At 33.1% G+C, this 22217-nt stretch overlaps 1 protein-coding gene across 1 annotated transcript in view; it reads right to left on the bottom strand.

Annotated features, from left to right (window-relative positions):
• Nucleotides 1-1564: 1564 nt before the first annotated feature.
• LOC108908878 (netrin receptor unc-5) overlaps nt 1565-22217 on the bottom strand; it is a gene marked incomplete at its 3' end in the record, with an annotated part of 69649 nt that continues 48996 nt past the window's right edge. Inside the window, exon 2 of the mRNA XM_023454530.1 lies at nt 1565-1945. Within this exon, the coding sequence (XP_023310298.1) occupies nt 1565-1945 (381 nt within the window). The remainder of the gene's footprint in view (nt 1946-22217) is intronic.

Genomic DNA, 22217 nt, shown 5'->3' on the forward strand with positions numbered 1-22217 from the left:
TATTATTATTATTGTTGTTGTTGTTGTTGTTGTTGCTATTATTGTTACTAAAACCTCTTCAGTTTTACTTGGAAGTGTGTATGTCAGACTTGAGTGAGATGACATTTAGTGACAAATTAAATAAGTCCAGTTTTAAATATCATTAGCAAAGGTTCTTAATGTATGCCTTTGGTTAGAGGTTGTTTTGTATTTATATTTGGGTGATAAGAGCAAAGATCGTGGGTTTCTCTGCCATGCTCTTTCCCCGCAGGAGCTCTAGGTGAGCCTGGCACTCTCCTTTTATGTTTAATGGTTGTTAATGTTTTTGTTGTTCTTTCTATTTGTCACATGTTTAATTAGAATTGTATGTAAGTAAATAAAGGTTAGGTGTATTTACTCTGCTTTTGTTTTATATAATTAAACCATACATCCCCTCTACAAAGATAGTAGCCAGCGCTTTCCGGTCAATTAAAAAAATAGATACACACAACGTAGGAAGTCCTTATGACGATCACATATATTTGGCCACAACTACGTTTACTTATTTTTTTGTCGAACCTAGGGTTGTTATACTACAACAGGAGTAATAGTTTTTCCTAAACCGATTCAGAAGCCTTTTATAATCCCTAAAAAGATTGGACGTGAAGCTGAATTTTAAAAGCTACTGAAAATATACTCTTTAATAGAGTGTAGTTCTTTCAAAGCAGCTTCAGAGTAAAACATATTCTTGTTTTATAGATATGGATGGACTATTTCCAAACTCTACTTTGTTTGTAGAATATTCAGAATTAAATGTCCAAAAACCATAACAGTGTTTAGTGTCTATCATTATAGACAACAAGCTGCTATTTTGCTCTAATGTCTCATTAATTAAAGTTACGTAATTACGATAAGGTTGAATTTATGGATATAATTCTTTCATTGAAATAATCCTTTGTCAGGGATTTTTAAATATAAACGTTATGTTCCATAAAAAAAATTCAGTGGAAAAGTTTGAGGTGGTTTGAGTTTTGAATGGTCCATCAATAGTTAATTTGGGTAACCGATTGATCAGAAACTGTATTTCTTTTATAATCATTGAAGGATAGTAAAACTCTTAGAGGTCTTTTTAGGACAAAATATTATTGTACTGATTTCTTTGTTTGTTTTCACAAGAGGCATCAGCTCTGCAGATGTATTGCAATGTTTTTTCTGGAACGTCTGTACCTTTTGACTGACCAAGTACCAAACTGTTTTTTAGATAGAATATTTATAAAAAGACATTATACTGAAAATGTTGAAGAGTGATTTTTTCTAGATGTAATATTTAAAGGAAAAAGTTAAACCTACAAAAGGTAAAATCCTTCTGATTTTAATTTAATTGATTTGAGCTTCCACTTTGATAAATTAGTGAAATGTGCTCTTTCCTCTAATGCACATTTGAATTGTTACAGACAAGCAATTTCTCCACACCTTATTCATATGTATTTTTTAATTTTTTATAATATTTTATATTAATTTATAATAATTTATAATTTTTTATAAGAAATAATTATTTCTTTCATATATTTTTTCTCGTTTTGGATCAAAAGAAAGGCAGACTTACATGCAACTTCCACAGTGGCCGGCTGACTCTTTATGTTGCCCCTTCCGTTCCACGCGTAACACTCACACTTAAATTTCTCCTTGCCGAAAAATTCCTCGACCATGTCTCTGGTCACGTTAGTGTCCGCCTCGAAAATCCGCACACCTGTCTGGGGGTCCACGAACCAGTTCTCGATAGTTTCCACTTTGCGGGCTCCATTGCACTTGAAGTAAACCTTCAAGGCGTGAGCCGCACGGCAGTGGAGGATCGCGGGACGGTTTTTTACCACGAACGCATTCTGGGGTTCCGCCAAGAAGATAGGGAGGTCCGTGTTTAGCAGGAGGGACTCGTCTTGTTCTGGTGTTGGCTTGGTCGTAGATGCGTCGTCGAGCAAGCCACCATCTGGAAAAAGAAATAGTAACTTCAGCAATGAACAATCAGTGACACAAGGTCTATAATTTCTCAGTTCAGGAAAAAAATATTAATATTCATTTCTAAAAAAAAATCAGATCAATTTTTTAGAAGCTGATAAACATTTTGAATATGTTCAAGATGATTAAAATCATGTTGCTCTTGAACCAACAAACTTAGAAATAGCAGGAATGTACTCAAGAACCCTCAAGAAGGAGTCTCAAACTCAGAAGCGAACGCTGAGGATCTTCGTTCAGGAGAATTTCGAGAAGAATTTGAAAAATAATGTTTCTTCTGAACTCCGTTTTTAAATTTACTTTTATGTTGAAACTTTATGAAGAAATAATTTAAATGCTGCCTTTTTTAGTAATGTCGGACTGACATTTTGTTTGTTTTCTTAGTTGTTTCCTTATGAAAATTCGACTTTGTTTCTATTTGTCATTCTAAATGGCATATTATTATATCTATCTTTTATTAATTTTGTTAAATAAAGTATGTGGTATTATTTAATTTATTTGTGTCAGATAGTAAGTCAAAAATTCATTTTTTTAGCACCTGACAACAATCCGACATTTTGTACTGTATTCAAATGAAATTAACAAAAATAAAATGCAGCTAAGTATTGCGAAGAAACATTGCTCTACCACATTTAAGAATTTGAAACTGCATAATAACTAAAGACAAAATATTTGGCAATTGAATGCAGTAAAAGTGGCAAGGCATTAAATTAAAATATAATCACAATGCCGTTTATTGTCAAAAAAAGAATGTCCAATTTTCTGATCATAGGAACTATATTAGTTAAGGCGAATATTCATCATAAAAATATTAATTTCAACACCCAGTATATGTTGGGTATAGACCCTTCAAAAATGATTACAAGCCACGTGATCAGTAATTTTATTTCCCTCACATTGGCAATCAAAACTACATTAAAACACAACATTTTTTTTCACCGCATTCAATCTCGAGATTAGACGCAACAGTTTGTCATTGTTCATTGTAAACGAGTCATTAATAGGCGTGTGCGTTGTAAAAAAATAGGTAGTATAAATAAAAATAAATAAATTTGCGTACTTTATCAGTGAAAGGTCGTTTTTTACCCCTTGGTGCATTCGACATTATGAGAATAACGTATTAGAAAACACGTATACACAAAGCAAATGCGAAGCCAATAACTAACTGCCATTATTACCAGTTTCGTACGGTGCGCTGTAGCTAATATCTCTATTACTTGAATTCACCTATAAATAAATGTTTATCTACCGCAATAAGATTTTTTACAATACCCTTATTGATATTTTTTCTGTCTCAGTATATTTCTTAAATAAGCCTGAAACAATATTTCCGTAATTTTGTGTATTTATAGGTATTAGGGGCATTTACCTTTATTTATGCAATCTGTAAATTTCTTCTTCTTTCTTCTCTCTAATTTTTGGTACCTATATATTTTTTTCAATAACACTCACCATTGTATGCTTCTAACGGATTATTATACGGGTATGCCTTGTTTTTAATACTTCTATAATAAACAATGAAATAGATATATTGCAATTAATAAAAATGTATGAAAAAGATCTTCCAGCTTTGACTTTTTTAAAAGAAAAAATATAGGCTTGTATTAATTTATTTGAGATTCTCTACAATCCTACAAGTATTCCTAATTTACTACCACCTCTGATTTCTCAGGTGTTATAACAATCATAGTAAACAATCTATTACAATTTACAGTTTTATATTAACACCTGAAATTTATTCTTTTGTGCGCAGGGCGGTACTTTAGGTAAAATAGCTGAAAGTAAATAAACAGAGCTGTTAACGGCTTTGTCACGGAATGGATGTTGAATGGGTCCGCATTATCTGTACATCAATGTATAATTTGAAATTCAATTCTATTTTATCTTTGTTCTCAAAATGAAATACAAACATTTGCTCAGTTCTACGCCCAATACGTTCAAAAAGATCGGGAAATTTACTCTCCAATGGAGCTCGTGTTGCCTCTGCTGACGGAAAAATAGGAAATTCATAGAATAAGTTTATTCTAGTGTAAAACTCACTGGGATTGCTACTTTATGCGTTGGGAGAGAAAAATCGTTGTAAAATTAATTTAACTGAATAACGAATAGTGCTTATAGGACAGACACTCGTATAAATAAATACTTATTTAAATCCAAATCATCACATTAACATGGTGAGGGATGTAATTAAATAACAAAGAAAAGTCCGTAGGACCTCTAAATATAACGAAAATGGAAATCTTTAGTAAACAGAGGTGGAAAAACTTTCGAAAGGTAAACATATTAAGTAGATTATTTGACTATTTCATCATTGGCAGATATCAAAATAAGCTAAAATAAAGTTATTAAAAATAACTCCTTCATTAACCATTGGCCTTACCTAGTATCTGTCATTTTTTATATTTTTTAATTTGCAGTGAGACATTAAAAAAGAACAATTCGTTAAGAAATTTTACAAATAAATACCATCTGATTATAAAAACAAATAATAAGAGTGTCCTTTCTATAACAAATTGCCGATTTTATACATATTATCATCTTTGATTTATTTATGCACAAAAAAGAGCAAAAATTAAAGTACTCAGATTGCTATTTATGTGCTTTGTGCTGTAATTAATTTAAAAAATTACAAATTGTTCAGCACCGTATAGTTCTAGAGTATTGTTTATGTTAATTGGTGTGGTTTATTATAGTAACGTTCTGTGCATGTTTCTGTGTAATATTCCTTCGGTGTTGTTAACATAAACATCAAGGACTTTCTAATGAAAAAATTATAATAAATTAATACTAAATAAACATTACAACCACATTAACAGCAAACGAAAAGGTAGTTTATTAAACCTGAACAAAAGCTTTTCTTTGGTCAATTTTTACACTTTACATATATATTATCAAACCATGATTTCAACCGACTACCTTGCTAATTAATCGCGAACTAATAAGCATACAAATGTATGCTATCTAAATATTCATTTGATTCAATTTCTGTTAATTTTGTAATATCTATATTAATATCATCTAAAAACAAAAAAAAAATGGTCAAGAACTCTTAACAGTCCAGTAAGTTCATACATTAGTTGTTTGAAATATAACCGATTTACTCCAAAGATTAAGACTTAAAAACTGATGACCAGGAGTTCAATATCGCTCGACTAATTGCTGCTGTGCCGGAGAAGAATGCCTTGTATTCCGCGTACATTTATCTTGATTGATACGGAGACTTCAAAACAGGCCCTCGGTGCAACAACAAGAGCAAAACGCCTAGAAAATATGACTCACGATTTCAGACCTGAATATGTCTTCAGGCCTTTAATTTTACAGAAGCTGTAATACAGTTGTGTTATATTATTGTTGGAGGCCATCCATGAAAAACCTATACATAATCGATATACAGATTGCATTATATTAGTTTACGGTTCAACGAGCAGGAACAGAAATCTGATTTGTAAAAACAAATAATTATTATTTCATGAGGAGCTCATAAAATAGCCGCACTATAATTAAATCCGAATTCATTTATCTTTCTGCTCTTTCGCTTGCTTTTTCTGGACAAAAATGTAATAAGTTCCGTGTTCTATCTGCCAGGAATCACGGAATTGCTGGAAATTTGGAATGCCGTTACCGTAAGTTTATAGTAAAGTTGTAGTACCTTTTTAAAGTACCTACGATTTATTCCAAGAATACGTGCTCATCATTGTTTTGAAAATGGATTGGTATAAAACACAATATGTTTTGATTCTAGAACGAAAATTGGTAGGTGGTAAAAAGTTTCCTTATAAATTCTAACATATTTTGATATCTACGATATTGTTAAAATTATTACCAAAAGAACGTAAACAAAACATTTCGTCATTAAACACATTTTGATACTTAATTATTAAACAGAACCTTCCTTATTTAATTTTTCATTTAGACTTTTGGTATTTTGACTACAATACTTCCAAAATTTTTCTAAGCACGCTTATGATCTATGGACATTGTTTTTATGAGATCATGTATTTCATTCATACGTTTCTTCAATTTTGGAAAAATTTTTTGTAGGGCTTCGTTGAAACTTTTTTAGATTTTAGATTATCGCATTCTTAAAGAAAATTGTGTATTTGACATAACAATAACTATCATTTTAGCAAGCTTTTATGATTAGTTTAATATTCTTTTCATTTGTATAAATTAGTTCAGAGCATTTGAATGGATAAATATCTATATTTTAAATTTCTTAGCAGTGATTCCTACTTTAGAATTGAAAAAACAAGACAACCATAAGAAATTAGTAATAAAAATTTATATACCTATATAAACAAATGAATATAAATTAAAAGTAACTAACAAGTTAAACGTAGCTTTATATTAAACTACTCGACACCTCATATTATTCATCGTCTGCTTAGATAACTGTAATGTCTAAGTGCTAAGGATAAACAATAATAGAAATAAGATTTTTAAAAATTCTTATTCCAATACTAGTTTGTGTGATAGATATTATGCAGGAATGTATTCTGATGCGATTGATTATGTCCAAAAACAGAAACTTGATAAATATCACAGCTAAAAAATTTTGCAAGAGTGTAGTTGTGTAGAAGAAATTTGTGAACAATTTCCTAGAACCGTCCTTCTTATATTAACGCACGGATTTTTTACTAAAATTATAATAGTCTGTGCAAAATTTCAGCTCAATACTTTGAAAAAATAATAGAGTAAAAACATTGTATTCTTATTTTAAAAAGATTGGTAATTTTATAAATATGTTGCACAAATTATAAATTTATATTATTATATTTACAACAAATAAATCCAAATATGGTGATATCATTGCAATGCTCCTTGTATATTTGCAAAAATGTGTATACAGTGATTCACAACTTATCCGTAAATAATATAATAATATCGTAAAAAAATTTTGGTAAAATCCTTATAGTTTCCGAGAAAAAAATTATTGAAGTTACAGTACTTTCAAGCATTACATCGCTGTAGTCTCTAGCGTCATTCGCAATACGCGTGAAGAGCCACGTAGCCTCAGCGACTCCGAATACTGAAATCCAATTTTACAATCGTCGTTGCGATAGTGTTTACAATAGTTTTTTAGTAGTTAGTGATAAAAATGGCTTGCATGTATAGCAACTTGAAGATGATGGAATATCGTATTAATTTATGGTGAAGCAAGACAACATGTTCTGAATCACGCTGTATATACGAAAATATTGTAAACATTTGTTCGAAAACCTATATAATGACACGTTTGCTGCTCATAAAACCTTGCAAAACTATATAAGACTTTCAGTTTTTTATTTATTATAATATACTTTAAAATAAAAGCATACAAGTTAGTATTGATAATAATGGACAAAATTCTCAAAAGAATCGCAATTACTCAAGAACTTTCCAGAATATATTTTATTCATTCATCTATAACATTTCCTTTGAGTACCTACACAAACCTGGTGACTAGAATAAAATATTCCTACAGTTAATTTGCAACGCACACACTTGATTGCGCAATCAACCTTTCAGAAAAATACAGAAGCGCGCAACCGTGCTCCCATGAGAAATTCCTGTCAATGGAGATGGCGGACATTGTTAAGAAAAAATAAAATAATACAAACGGACCGCTCCTGTGTGCCTCTCCGCGAGCGCTCATTTGTTTTAAACTAAAACGTAATTAAATCAGCGGAGGCAGGCATTGAATATAAACGGTGGAACAAAAAACCGATGTGTATACTTTTGCATCACCACAATGGAAGATACCGTGAAGTAATTAACAAACATCTCAAGCGGTTGCTTGTGCAGACTCTTGTCCAAAGCGGGCATAAAATCGGATCCCGCTTCAGTATTTTGAATTAATTGAAATAACACTCATAAGTAATTACTTGAATAAAATCGTTAATAAGAAATGGAAATAAACCAGGACTCAAATTGCAACCTTGTGGAACGCTTCGAATTGAAGTTCTGATATCTGACCATAAATTGTCTGTTGCATATCTAAGTAAGATGTGAATAATTGAATTAATGCATCTGAAAAATCAAAACATTATTTCAAAAGCAATAATATTGTTTAAAACGTTACTGGGAAAACAAAACAGTTAGATTAGAATTTTCATTTAGATTTTATTATAAATAGAAATATTAGTTCGGCTTGTGGACTGCTGCGAACATTAACGCACACCGTACATGTATGTTCCAAATAAGCCTTGTGGTTACGACAGCCTTGCGTGACGTTCCGAAAATTGTTAAATTCCTTCTTATTCCACACGCCCGACTTTACACCCATAATTAAACACGGCATACAAAGTTTTTTTAAATAAACACTTCCACACAACACACAACCACTCCGAATACCATTCATTCGGAAACTTTCGAACGTACACGTTGTATTTTGACTTCCCCTTTTTCCCATATCCGAGAGACTGGTCTCTCGCAATTTAAAAAATCCTTTTTGTCCTCAATTTTCCATCTGGAAAATGGTATTTCCAATAAAATACATATTGGATCATATATAGGAAACATTTCTACAATTATTATACAAAACAAATATTAACTAAGAACCGTTATAATCGTGCACTGGGCGACGCGTATCGTATAAACTGTTAGACCTCTTTTATGCACGCGTTTTTCTCCTCTCAACGCGGTGTTGACAAAAACGCCGCGTTTCAAGATACCCTGAACAGAGTTACTACGTTTATGCATTTTACGCGCGTTTATTTGCTCTCGCGTTTTCAATTCTGTCGCGATAGCTTTACAGAACGCTTGGCGACACGCGTTCTGAAAAAGCACGAAAGTATATCGGCGTTTTTATACAAAGCGCTCTTTGTCGCAAGTCCAGTGGCTCTGTCTGTCAAGAATAGTTTCAGCACAGTTTGTTTTAGTTTTAGTTTTAGTTTAGCTGTTGATTAAGCGGGACATGGATGCAATGGACGCAATTGATATTGAAATATTTATTGATACCATCAGAGCAAATCCTGTTATATGGGATTCATCATCAGAATGTTATAAAGATAGACAGTTGAAAAGGGATAAATGGAAAGATATTTGCGAAATCATGTGCCCTGATTTTACCAACAAAAGTGAGGCTGAACAAATAAAAATCGGTAAGTTATGAAATAACAATTTTATTTAAGGTAATATAGGTATGACTTATATTTTATTTAACTGCCATGCTACACTGCCTTCATTACTGCTGAAATAATTTGCAAAGGCGTCCCTATAAAAGTAAGCAGATCGTGGTCCACGGTTTAATGCTTGTATTGCCTCGGTGTCAGTATCGTAAAATCCTGTTACTGTAAGTGTATGTTCAAATTGGAATGAATCACGTACACGAACATAGTTATGTAATGCACAACAAGCCTTTATAATTGAAATAGCAACTTTGGTGGAAACATTCATTGGTCGATGGAAAATACGCCATTTATTACTTAATATACCAAATGAACATTCAATGCTACTTCTGGCCCGTGACAACCGATAATTAAATATCCTCCGTTTTTGAGTTAAATTTTTACATGGATAGGGTCTCATTAAATTGTTTGATAGACCGAAAGCTTCATCGCCTATAAATACGTAGGGTAGCGATGGCAATTCATCTGTAACTTTTTCAGGTTTAGGAATATTTAATGACTGCTCTTCTAGTTTCTTAGACAATGAACAGTTTTTAAATATTGATCCGTCTGAGTCTTTTCCATAGGAACCTACATCTATATAAAGAAAGCAGTGGTTACTATCTGAAACAGCTAATAGAACTACAGAAAAATAATTTTTGTAATTATAATAGAGGGATCCACTGTGACTTGGTTTAATTAGTCTAACATGCTTTCCGTCTATAGCACCAATGCAATGTGGGAAATGTTTTCGTTTTGCGAATTCATTAGCAACATCACGCCATCGGTGTTCAGTTAATTCTTGAAAACATTCTTCGCGTAATGCAATCCATAAAGCTCTACAGACTGCTGGAACAATAATACTTGCTGTAGTGGTTCCTATTCTGAATATATAGTGTAAATCTGTGTATGTACAGCCAGTCCCTAAATACCTGAAAAAAAAGGAACATTTAAGTGAACACCATTTATTCTTTCGGTTAGCATATGTGTAAAAAAAATCATATTTAAGTAGTTAAAGATTTGTTCGGGTTAAATCTAAATGCATTACTATCCGAATTGCATGGAATGGGCCGACAAATATACAGTTTACCTGGAGTCTGAACCAGTGTTAGAGATACTTTTTAATAAATTATTATTTCGCTTGAGGTTGAGCTCAAACTAACATCGACTAGGTAGACGAGTTGTAAGACAAGTCGGTTTTTACCACTATTAAACTGCCCTCGTAACCTTAAATATAGTATTATTTTCCGTTTCAGGAAAAGAACTTCAAATGAAATGGAAAAGCCTGAAAGACGCATACGTCCGTTACAGACGTCATCTCTCACAGCACAAGTCTGGAGACAAAGCTAAACCTGTAAAAGTGTATATTTATGCAAAACATTTAGATTTTTTAAATAAACTTCATGGCTCAGTTACGGATGATTCAATGCCAACGCCATCAGAACAGACATCTGATAATGATGAACAAAACGATCCTGAATCTGTACCTCAAGGAACTTCTTCTGCATCGAAGCAGCCAAATCCTAGTACTACTTTTCGAAGAGGGCAAAGACTTTTGGAGGATAAATTAATCAGCTACATCGACTCAGCACAACAAAATCTCTGGAAACCGGAAGACTGTAATGACGATGCAGCTTTTTTTCGATCATTGGAGCCAAATTTAAAAAAGCTTCGTCCAGATCAGAAGCTTCTATTTCGCATCGATGTTTTGAAATTACTTGCACACTGTACAGCACAACCACTCCAATCCCCAGGAGATGAATCTCAGTCATCCTTACATTCTCCAGCAGAGTCTATACTATCCATAATATCACATAACGGTAACGAGAACTAATAAGTGATAACATACAGTGTGAATAAATATTAAGATGTATTTTTAAATAAATTAATAAATATTTCTTGTACTTACTTCAGTGTTATTGCTAACATTTCTTCAGGGGAAAATGCTAAACCCTGTGAAAGTTCCACATTTTTTAATAAAGTATCTTTTAATTTGATACTTAATTCATCAAAAGATGATTGTGACATACGAAAGTAATTAAAAAACTTTTCACCATCTTTTTGTAAATCTCCATATAAAATATAAAATGCACTTTGTTGAAATCTATTTCTATTAATTGGATGTACTGCCCAACGCCTCTTACGTCTTCTATTACATATTTTTTTATAGCACAAATACAATATACACGGATCCATTTTCATGTACTTCACTGACTACTGTGTGGCAAGAAACTGGCGACAACTAATAGAATACGCGTGCATAAAATGGAGCAGAAATATGCCGCGTTTTTCTCAACTCCGCGTTGAGAGGAGAAAAACGCGTGCATAAAAGAGATCTTAAAGGCAGGCAATGGGCGATGATGCTTCAATTTCTGCGTCACTCGTTCCCCTACGCCGTAGTTTAATCCCGTGTTCGCCGCTTCGTTGCCTTGACAACCGCCGTAAACAACGCTACGAAGAGAAGCAGAATACAGACTGATTTCAATCTGCGTCACTTGCGTATACTATACGTTGTATGGTCCGAGGTTGATGTTCGTGCTCAACGAAGGCAAGGTTTTTTTAGAAGGCGTTCACCGCGCAACTATTTCCGTTTATTTCTGCGTATTAAACAATCACAATACATTTTCAATATAGAATTACAACTAAATTACATAATTTATATAAAATTATAATTATAATTAAAATTATAAACCAAACGGAAATTTTAGGGGAAGCGGTGCGTCACTAGCGTCACCTGACGAGCCGCCACTGATCTACTTAGCAGGAAGTGTGGCAAATAACTACAAGTACATGCGGTGCTTACCTACGAAAAGCTCCAAATAATTTATATCTGGTATATCTTCTGATCTTTTGCGTCAAGATCATAATTACGTTCGTCAGTTTTTAAACGCGCTGTGCGTCGCAATTAAAGCAAACATCTTAAGCGGCTTCTTCCTTCCAAAGTGGGCATAAAATCGAACATACGTTAAGGAGTAATAAAACCAAAGTAAAATGCAAAGCGGTTATTATGCATGTATCTTGTCAAAATGTTTCATGTGCCGGTTGCTGGGCATGTAAATTTATGTAAAACGGTTCGGTTTTTGCAACGCGAGCTGCAACTTAATTGTTAAATATTCTCTAAGAGCAGCGCCATGGGATTTTTGCCGGACGGAATGGCTATGGCGTAAGCTAAGCTCTCGGCTTACTGTTTCGTTCGTCGGCACGGCGTGTGGTTCGTTTGCGGACAACCCACGGAATATATAGGTAGAAGGTAAATTAATTTCGAAATTGTCCGTGGAATAATAATTTTCGTCGAGGAGAAGGGTTCTATAAAAATTTCTCTCACGTAGTCGATGCATTTTTTACTTTTTCCATGGAAGAATATTGCTTACTACGGAATGATGTTGTTAAGCATACACGAGTAATAATTGTGCATATACAAGTAAGATTATATAGTAATAGTGCAGGTGTAATAATAGTACTAACTTATAAATGATTTTAGATTATATTTATGTTAAGTTCAATCACGATGGGGTGGTTTTCCAATTTTTTTATATATTGCTACAGATACTTACTTTATTATTTTTTTTAATTAAGTTTTCGATTGGTTGTAAATTTACCAATTTGTGAAAAACCTTTATTTTGACGTTTTCTATTCGAGCCTGTTTAGAGAAAGCAAACGTGAAAGTTTCAAATGTCAAAGTACAGGAAAATATGTAATTACTGTTGTTGAAGTTATTTATTTTAAAGTGTTATATGGAGGGACAAATCTGAATAGTTTTCTTCGAGAGACTTATTTACATTTTTTGGGGATGAAATTCCCCTCGAATTATGTTTACATCGGAAGTGGGATATTTCAAGAAGGAGTACGTTTGGAGCTAAAGAATAATGAATGAAATGTTGAAATAATGATTGGCAATGATGAAGGGCATGAAGAACGGCAAGAACGAAATAAAGAATCGTCAAGAGGAAATGACGGAATATTTGAAGAAGTAAATGAGGAACAACCAATTTAAAATGAAGCATAGTATATGAGAAATGAAGAATAACCAAGTAGAATTAAGCAATGAAATTATGAATAGATTAGATACTGAAGATAATAAGTAGTTTGAAGTTAAAAATAAACTCAAAGGTTTTGAAGAAACTGTTCAATTCAATTGAGAAGTAACATGATTAAGTCCTTGTTATAGAAGAAATTAGCTATTATAAGTTACAGAGTTGAGTTGAAGTCCATGTCGTAGAAAATAGTGTTATTAAGTTATACATCGAAGTCATAAAACTGGAAAAGAAATTTACATAGTTGTATCCAAAAGAAGTTGTTAAGGCTGAAAATAAATTCTCTCTCATCTCCAAGAATGAAGCTTATCGCTATTGGTAGAAGACTTTGTGGAAGTTTTAAGAACAATATCTGAAGGTAAACAAAAGGATTATCAATTATTAAAAGCTGCTTTGGAAATGAGATATAGTGAAGCACATGTACACATTTACGGACACAATTAAAAGTAGATGATGACGCTTTGAAGAAAATCTGCAGCAATTTAAAGCAGATGCAACGCGTTTGGTTAAATTAGCCTATTCTACAGCAGTGTCAAAGTTCCAAGAAGCAGTGAGTGGTTTCACTGACAGTCTACAAGACTCTTTGGATCAAGTGCTGGAAATCGAACCTGTCCGACAAGCATCTTATTGGACAACCTTCAGGAGGGCTACCGAATTTAGTGTATTCCGTATATTCAATGTTGGAACCGCAATACCGATTGGCATTTTAGAAATCTTTGATTTAAGATCACAGCCGAGGAAAGCTTAAGAAAAGATACTAGTTACGAGAGGATAGAACCCAGTGCAAATATTCATACTATTGAAATAAAATAAGAACTAGAAATTAAGAAGACAACAAGACTAAAAACTGCAAACGAAACTATAAAATTAACGTTTAAGATTAAATATAAATAAGTCAAGGACAAAGAACTATCGCAAAATTTGCACCAAAAACATTTACTGCAAAAGTTAACTGTTGACAAAAATAAATTGAAAACCATGTTTCACCAAGACAAAAAATTTGCGGTGGGAGAACAATCACACATCATAGACCTTTTAAAGTCTGAATTGAATCTGATTTGTTTTTGCTAAAATGATTTAAGGAACAATTTTGTGATATAGGTAACTTATTAGAGAAAATTGTTTCATTATAACTAATAAAAAATGAAATCATATCTATTTACTTTTGTGGTGATAAATTTTAAATTGCAATAATACATGACATTCGTTTTCGCCAATTTCTAATCTCAAAAAAGTCTGAACAGGTACTTAACGCTAATCCGCACTACACCAGAGCACAAATCTTGTCCAAATTAGCTATATTTCTATCATGTCGGGCTCGACTTTATTACATTGACTCTAAAAATACTACTGCAGTATAAAATGTCTCTATAGGGTCGTAAAATGTTTATGGGCAGACCGAATTTGCTAATACCCCGAAAAAACCCGCAAGCCTTTGTGTATTTATATGCAGTAAATATTACTGTTGCAACTATAAAAGTAAATATAGACCGAAACTATTGTCCTGCGCTGGTCCTAAATTAGCACTTAACTTGCATGATTTCAACAGTGTTTCTTTGTCAGTTTCGTGTTATAAAAATTTAATATCACACACATGGTCGCAATAAAGATGTATATTCTTTTCTCCCAATTAAGCACTGGAAATGTTACTGGAAACTTTACTGAAACTACCAGGATGTCCAATTTTTGATGATTTGTGGCCTTCAGCTTACAATTCCAGCATATTTTAGAGTTACTCTTAAACGAACACTAGTATTGGGCCATTTAAAAGTTTTATTTGAATTTGCCTCTTTATTTCAAATCCTATAATTTATACTTTTATCGTAGTTGAATGCATTGTGCGACTAATAAAACAACAATAAATAATGGAAGTGTTGTAAGTTCATAAACAATAAACTATTGAAATCTAGACATCAATAGTATTTTCAGTATGTTAGTTATAATATGCTATGATCATAAGTTTTCATAAGTAGATATTCCCTTATAAAGAATAATGTAGACGGCAGTAGTAGTTAATATATCAAATCATCTTACTATTAGAGTAGAGAAAGTTATTTCTTTCACTTGTTATGAATATATGAATACATGGATCTTAAGAAATATTATTAAGAACTAGTCCATTGTTTTATTTAAAAAATGTCAATTTACCATTAGTACGAGTAAAGACACTAGAATAAATTCTTTATATATTTACATAAACTCAAAACCGCATGTATGAGGAAAGTCTTGCTGGTTGTTTGAGTAAATTAAATGTAAACATTTTCATTCTGGTTTCGAATTTTCAAAGTAAATTTAAGAGACTTTTCGTAAAACTGTAATGCCGTAGAGAGAAATCCTAAAATAAAGAATTTCCTTGATTTATCCTGTTTTGGCACTCCACAAATCTGTTTTCGAAGCGATTCCATGTTACTTGGGTTTTGAGGTAATAAAAATATTTCTTTAGCTGCCTACGAAAATCAAAAGATAAAAATTCAACAACACGCATTTTAATGAATTTTGATAAAAATAAACCTTCCCTATTTTTACTTAAGCAACATTATAAATTATTTATATTTCTTTCAGTTTAAAATTAATGGTGGTAATGTTACTGAAAAAATATTGAAAATGTGCAAAGATACGGAAAGTCATACGAGATGTGTACATATTATTTTTTAGGTTAATAATTTCAAGGGGTATAGAAGAGATATAGCACGAGTATTAAATTTGTATCGATTTTTCAGGTATAGCTGGCTCGTGTAGGTTTTATTACCAATTCTCATAAATTATACGTGTGGTAAAAAGAAAGTAAAGCACCTAAAAAATGTACTGTCTTTAACAAAACATATGCCGAGGAACACATATTAAAAATATAATATGAAAATAATTAATTAATACCTAATTGAAAAATACAGAGGGTAAAAAGGTATTGGACTGATGATGATTTACCATTATTTCTTAATAAAAAAAGATATATCCCAAAAGCATATAAATTTGCATTAACATCTTTTTAATTAGTTAGCTTAGCTTTTAGGTTTTAACCTTTACGTCAGCCTATTTCTGTTAATATGGCTAAACATCGACGCCTCAAGACGAGCAACCTCTAACCTGGAATATTTGCCGAACCCCCACATTGTTATGGAGTAGGGACCTTTTACTTATCTATAACATTGTTTTAACAAAAGACCAACGATTTTACATCCTTTCCGAATGATGGTATCTCTTCCTATGCAAACCTCGCCTAAATTTGTATAGTTTCTGTAAATATACCAACATACAGGCTACTAGAAGGTGGACGAGCATCGCGAGCTTTCTCCGGATGGTCACTCATCCAAGTATTAACCGAGATCAGCGTTGCATCAAGTAAAATCAAGTTTATTTCGAAATATATTGAACTAGGTTAATATGTGAGTAAAAATAATAGTAATTTTTTTCATTCGTGACCTTGCGGGTGATTCTTTTGAAGCAAAATTTACTATTTTACTTTTAAATTGACAGAAGAACATCGCTTTCCAATACCTCGATCTTTCCTCTGCAGGAAATAATGCCCCGTTTTTAGAAATAACATACAAAGAGTGTTTTATGATGAACAGTACTTACACTAAGCCTCGTTGCACACTTGTCGGACCGGCTATCCGGATCCGGCTGGCTCTTTCACACGCAATTTAATTTTCAAACTGGTTTGGCCGATATTAGTCTCAGTTGCATTTTTATCACGACAAGAGATGAATCGTAGACGCATTGCAATTATGTGGCTTGGCTATTGCCGATGTCGTCGCAATAAAAAAAAAAACAAAAAATATGAAAAATATCCAAAAAATATGAAAAGGCTAAAGTTTTCTCCCACTGGACAGATCTGGATTCAAGCAGTGATATAAAGAATGCTATATCTACTTCTAGCAAACAAACATTCGACATAGTTGCATACAAATATTTAAAAAAATAATTGACACGTCATGTTCTGTTCAATGAAACCGGACGACTGAACCCGGCAAGCACCCGGTAAGTGTGAAAGCGTCAATACAAAACTATGCACTACTACCACTTCGGTCGCCGGATAGCCGGTACCCGGCAGCCGGGCTGGCAGTGGTGGCGACCGGCTACAACCCGGCGGCCGTACGCAATTAAAAATGTGTCTAGGATTTAATTATTTCTGAAGTCGAAAGAAAGTGTCACCTTTACAAATCAAATGCATGGTTTTTTATTAAAAGTCCATGCACTTTTCAGTATGCTATGGAGATATAATACGAAAAATATACATGGAGAACTTTTTCGATGTGNATTTAATTTTCAAACTGGTTTGGCCGATATTAGTCTCAGTTGCATTTTTATCACGACAAGAGATGAATCGTAGACGCATTGCAATTATGTGGCTTAGCTATTGCCGATGTCGTCGCAATAAAAAAAAAACAAAAATATGAAAAATATCCAAAAAATATGAAAAGGCTAAAGTTTTCTCCCACTGGACCATAGTCCCATAGTTGCGTACAAATATTTAAAAAAATAATTGACACGTCCTGTTCTGTTCAATGAAACCGGACGACTGAACCCGGCAAGCACCCGGCAAATGTGAAAGCGTCAATACAAAACTATGCACTACTACTACTTCGGTCGCCGGATAGCCGGTACCCGGCAGCCGGGCTGGCAGTGGTGGCGACCGGCTACAACCCGGCGGCCGTTCGCGGGATAGCTTCTTCCGTCACGTGTGAAAGCTGCCATAAGACTCTGTACACCTTGCTGCCGGGTAACCGGATCCGGTTAGCCGGTTCCGGCATGTGTGCAACGGGTGTAACGGAAGATTGGGGCAGCTTATGTAAGTTGAGAGAAACTGCTTAAAAAGTCTTGGGTGAAATTTATGGATATCTTGTGGTGATCTTTGATTTTTCACTAAAATTTATTTTGCGTATACTTTTGGAATTATTTACAGGAATCGACGAAAGTCTAACAGACTCATAAAATCAGAATTTCAAAACTGTGAGAGCGCATTTTGGAAAATTCTTATTCTTTTGGGGTCCCTTCGAAAAGCTCACACTGTATATTTTTTATATTGTTTTGTATTGTATTGATAAGTTTTCAATGTTATTTTAGCAAGTCTCAACTAATATTTGTATATTTCAGTTCAGTAATATCACGACTTTCTATTACAGATCTTACAGGTTACATTGGAAAAGTCTACCCTATACAATTGTTCTAAACAAATGAAAAATTTAGAATAGATCACAGATGGATGAAATTTAAAATGTATTATTTATATTGCAATCATACAACACTTACAGTAATGACAGCGTTTGCCCATTTTTTTAAGAGGAAAAACAAATTATTATTCTTTAACAATTTCCAGTAATAATTGAAATATAAGCTTGTTGAGTCTTTTAACTGTGCATACAAAATTACAGAGAAGAAATCAGTGCTAAAATAATATTGAAAAAGCAATTAAAAATGTGTCTAGGATTTAATTATTTCTGAAGTCGAAAGAAAGTGTCACCTTTACAAATCAAATGCATGGTTTTTTATTAAAAGTCCATGCACTTTTCAGTATGCTATGGAGATATAATACGAAAAATATACATGGATAACTTTTTCGATGTGACAAATGAATAAAAATATTGCTATTAATATTTGGGATTTTGAAGATTTTGAATTTCCATTTAAATAAAATTACAGTAAGAAGTCGTCGCTTATTAATAAAAAAAAACGCAAATATGGGTCTCATTGCTGTAGTAACAGTGAAAAGTTGATTAAAAATTGTTATCAAAATTTCATTGTTGATTCTAAAGTTGAGAAAAGTGTATGAAATAAAGGAAAACTTTTCGGAAGCGGCACAGTAATCTTCCTATAGTAGGATCGTATTCGATGCAAAGTAGAGCAAAAAGTTGTCGGTCTTTTATCAAAGGAAAATCGTGTCATCATTTTTAGGAGGCATAAGATAAATCATTTCAAATTTAAAATGAAATTCAATGTAAAATCTGAAATTCCGCTGCATACGCACTGTGTTCTGGTAGTAGCTGTAGTCGCCCAGGTGCATCGAGTGTACGAACTGGTCGGTTATACGTCAAATACTAACCTGGCGAGCTTTGCCGTCAATTAGAGATCGCTTCGAAAAAACAAGTAAACAACAGTGGCGCGTACAGAGGTAAAATGTAGTACATATTTAGGAAACAAAATGGATTTATAATAAATTACATTTAAAATAAATAGTTTATGAGAATAAAGGAATTTTTGTAGGAACAAGGGTGCCAGACTTGAACTGATCCCCTCGTCCCTTTATAATGTATAAAGAAATTATTCAATTTCTAAAACCCTTAAAAGCGTACTTCATTGGTTCCCTTGATAGACAATGATTTATTACTTTGCATCGAATATGATCCTACTATAGTATGATCCTGGTATTTTGTAGTCCTGCTTCTAAGTGTCTATTAGCCTTCAGTGGTACATGATGTCACTGTATTTATTTCTAAAATTGAAAACCGCTTATTTTAGCCGAATTGTATCGCCGCAGGGGAAATTTTCAACTTACTGCCCCACATCAACTGCAATTTTTCTCATCCAACCATCAGTTGCCTTCCACTATAACGTTTTTTTTTCATCTAGCTCAAGTGGCTCAGAACTTGATAAACAGCTAATGCTATTATAATACCCGCTAATTGATAGCAATAATGTATGCAGTCAGAAGCGAGCACTTTCCGGTGAACTGCACAAGTGACTAATTCAGAGCACAATATTATCAAATGCAAATACAACCATAACGGGTACGATTTATGTCGGGGCACAAATCAGTATAGAGCACACATATGGAGCGCAACACGGATATCATGACATGAATTACAATGATAATTTAATGGACGTTGATATCTTAACAAGAATAGATTTATTGTTGGCGCCGAATGGCAAAAATGTCGGTGTACCAAGTTAGATCTGAGGCTGGCATGGGATCGCCTTTATGGTATTGTAGGTAGCCGAGGAACTTAATGGAAGATGATGTTATTTATTATCGATTGTCTATAAAGAAAAGAATTAGTGTCATGAAGACTCGTTAATCGATTAATGAAGGAACGCAATCAATTAGATTCCTGGTAGCCGGAAGCCAAAATTTAGTAGATTTTTAAGAATACATTCAGGTCACATTTTTGTTCAATTTTTTTCGAAAACTATTTTCATTCTCAATGTTCAAATTGACTTATAGTTTAATGGGTCAGACCATAGAAATAGCAATTAATACTCGATAAAAAATATGAAATCATGGTCTTCTAGTTAATACTCAACATTCTGGGATATTCTAGGACTCTACTTATTTTTTAATACTTTCGGAGAAGCCATTCTATTTAAAAAATATTGATTTATTGAAAAACAGATACACATGTTTGCATATTAATAATTTATTTTTTATACAGGGGGATCAAAAACTTCAAAAACATGAATCCAACATTTATTTTGAGAACACAGCAGAATCAGTATGTACGCGCCATTACAAAACTATTCTACATGAAGTCCGCCAAGTTCAACACACCTCCAATCTTTTTCTAAATGCAGCGTAGGTCGAATGAATCATTTCTTCATTTACTTGGGCAATATCTTCAATTATCATGCTTTTCAAGAAATCAACATTGTGTTGCACTGGTTCTCTGTACACTCTTTCTTTCAAGAAGCCCCAAAGGAAATAATCAAAATACCAATAATTTGTAGAAGGCAATAATTGTTATCAATAATTGTTTGACATTAGTTGTGACATTAGGTGTTGATATTCAATTTTACTCAAATAAAGCTTACTTTACAGCATCGCATTTATCTTGTTAAATGTTACGGCATCGGTAACATTTCTTATAGCCAAGCAATTGAATAGTTTCATGAAAAATATCCAGATGTTAAAGTTACGCGCCAAAATCTGAGAAAACTAATTCGAAAATTTGATTTAACTGATGATATAAAAAACGTAAAAAGGTCAAAAAAGAGACACGATGACGATGATGCAGCCACAATACCAGTTTTGAATTCTGTAGAAGAAAACCCGAGACTGTCATTAAGGAAGATAACTAAACAAATCGATATTAGCAAGACACATATTCAGAGGATTTTGGTAGAAAATAAGTTTAAGGCTTTCAAACCAAAAGTAATTCACACTCTAGTTGGTGATAATGCACATCGTTTGGAGTTCTGTTTAGAGATAGGAGAAAGGATTGTGGTAGATAGACATTTTTACAAAAATATAATTTTTTCCGATGAAACCACTTTTTCTACCAATGGAGTGGTATCGTCGGAAAATTGTCGTTTTTGGTCGCAAGAAAATCCTTCCATTACAGTTACTTCAAGAAGTCAAAGGTTCAAAAAAGTACATGTTTGATGCGCGATTACTTTCAACCGAATAATTGGGCTATACCTTTTTGAAGCAAATATAAATCAATATACGTACCTGGAGATGTTAATCACGTTTTTCTGGCCAGAATTAGAAGAAGAACATTTGGAATATTGATAAAAAGCGTATTTCCAACAAGACGGAAGTCCCGCTCACTCAACAATTCTAGTCCGCAATTGGCTTAACAGAAAATTTCAAGAGAAGTGGATAGGAGGATATGATCCTATTTGTTGACCAGCAAGGTCCCCTGACTTGTCGCCGCTTGATTATTTCCTTTGGGGCTTCTTGAAAGAAAGAGTGTACAGAGAACCAGTGCAACACAATGTTGATTTCTTGAAAAGCAGGATAATTGAAGCTGTTACCCAAGTAAATGAAGAAATGATACATTCGACCTACGCTGCATTTAGAAGAAGATTGGAGAGGTGTGTTGAACTTCGGCGGACTTTATGTAGAATAGTTTTGTAATGGCGCGTACATACTGATTCTGCTGTGCTTTCAAAATAAATGTTGGATTAATGTTTTTGAAGTTTTTTGATCCCCCTGTATAAAAAATAAATTATTAACATGCAAACATGTATCTGTTTTTCAATAAAGCAATATTTTTTTAAATAGAATGGCTTCTCCGAAAGTATTAAAAAAAAGTAGAGTCCTAGAATATCCCAGAATGACGAGTATTAACTAGAAGACCATGCTTTCATATTTAAACATAAAATTTAATTCCAAGCAAGTTTTCCCCATTACTTTTTCACGTAGCGTTAACATTTAAGGTAGTTTACTCTTCAATGTTTTTACCTTTT

Source organism: Anoplophora glabripennis, unplaced genomic scaffold (genome assembly GCF_000390285.2).
Source record: "Anoplophora glabripennis isolate ALB-LARVAE unplaced genomic scaffold, Agla_2.0 scaffold286, whole genome shotgun sequence".
Taxonomy (NCBI): domain Eukaryota; kingdom Metazoa; phylum Arthropoda; class Insecta; order Coleoptera; family Cerambycidae; genus Anoplophora; species Anoplophora glabripennis.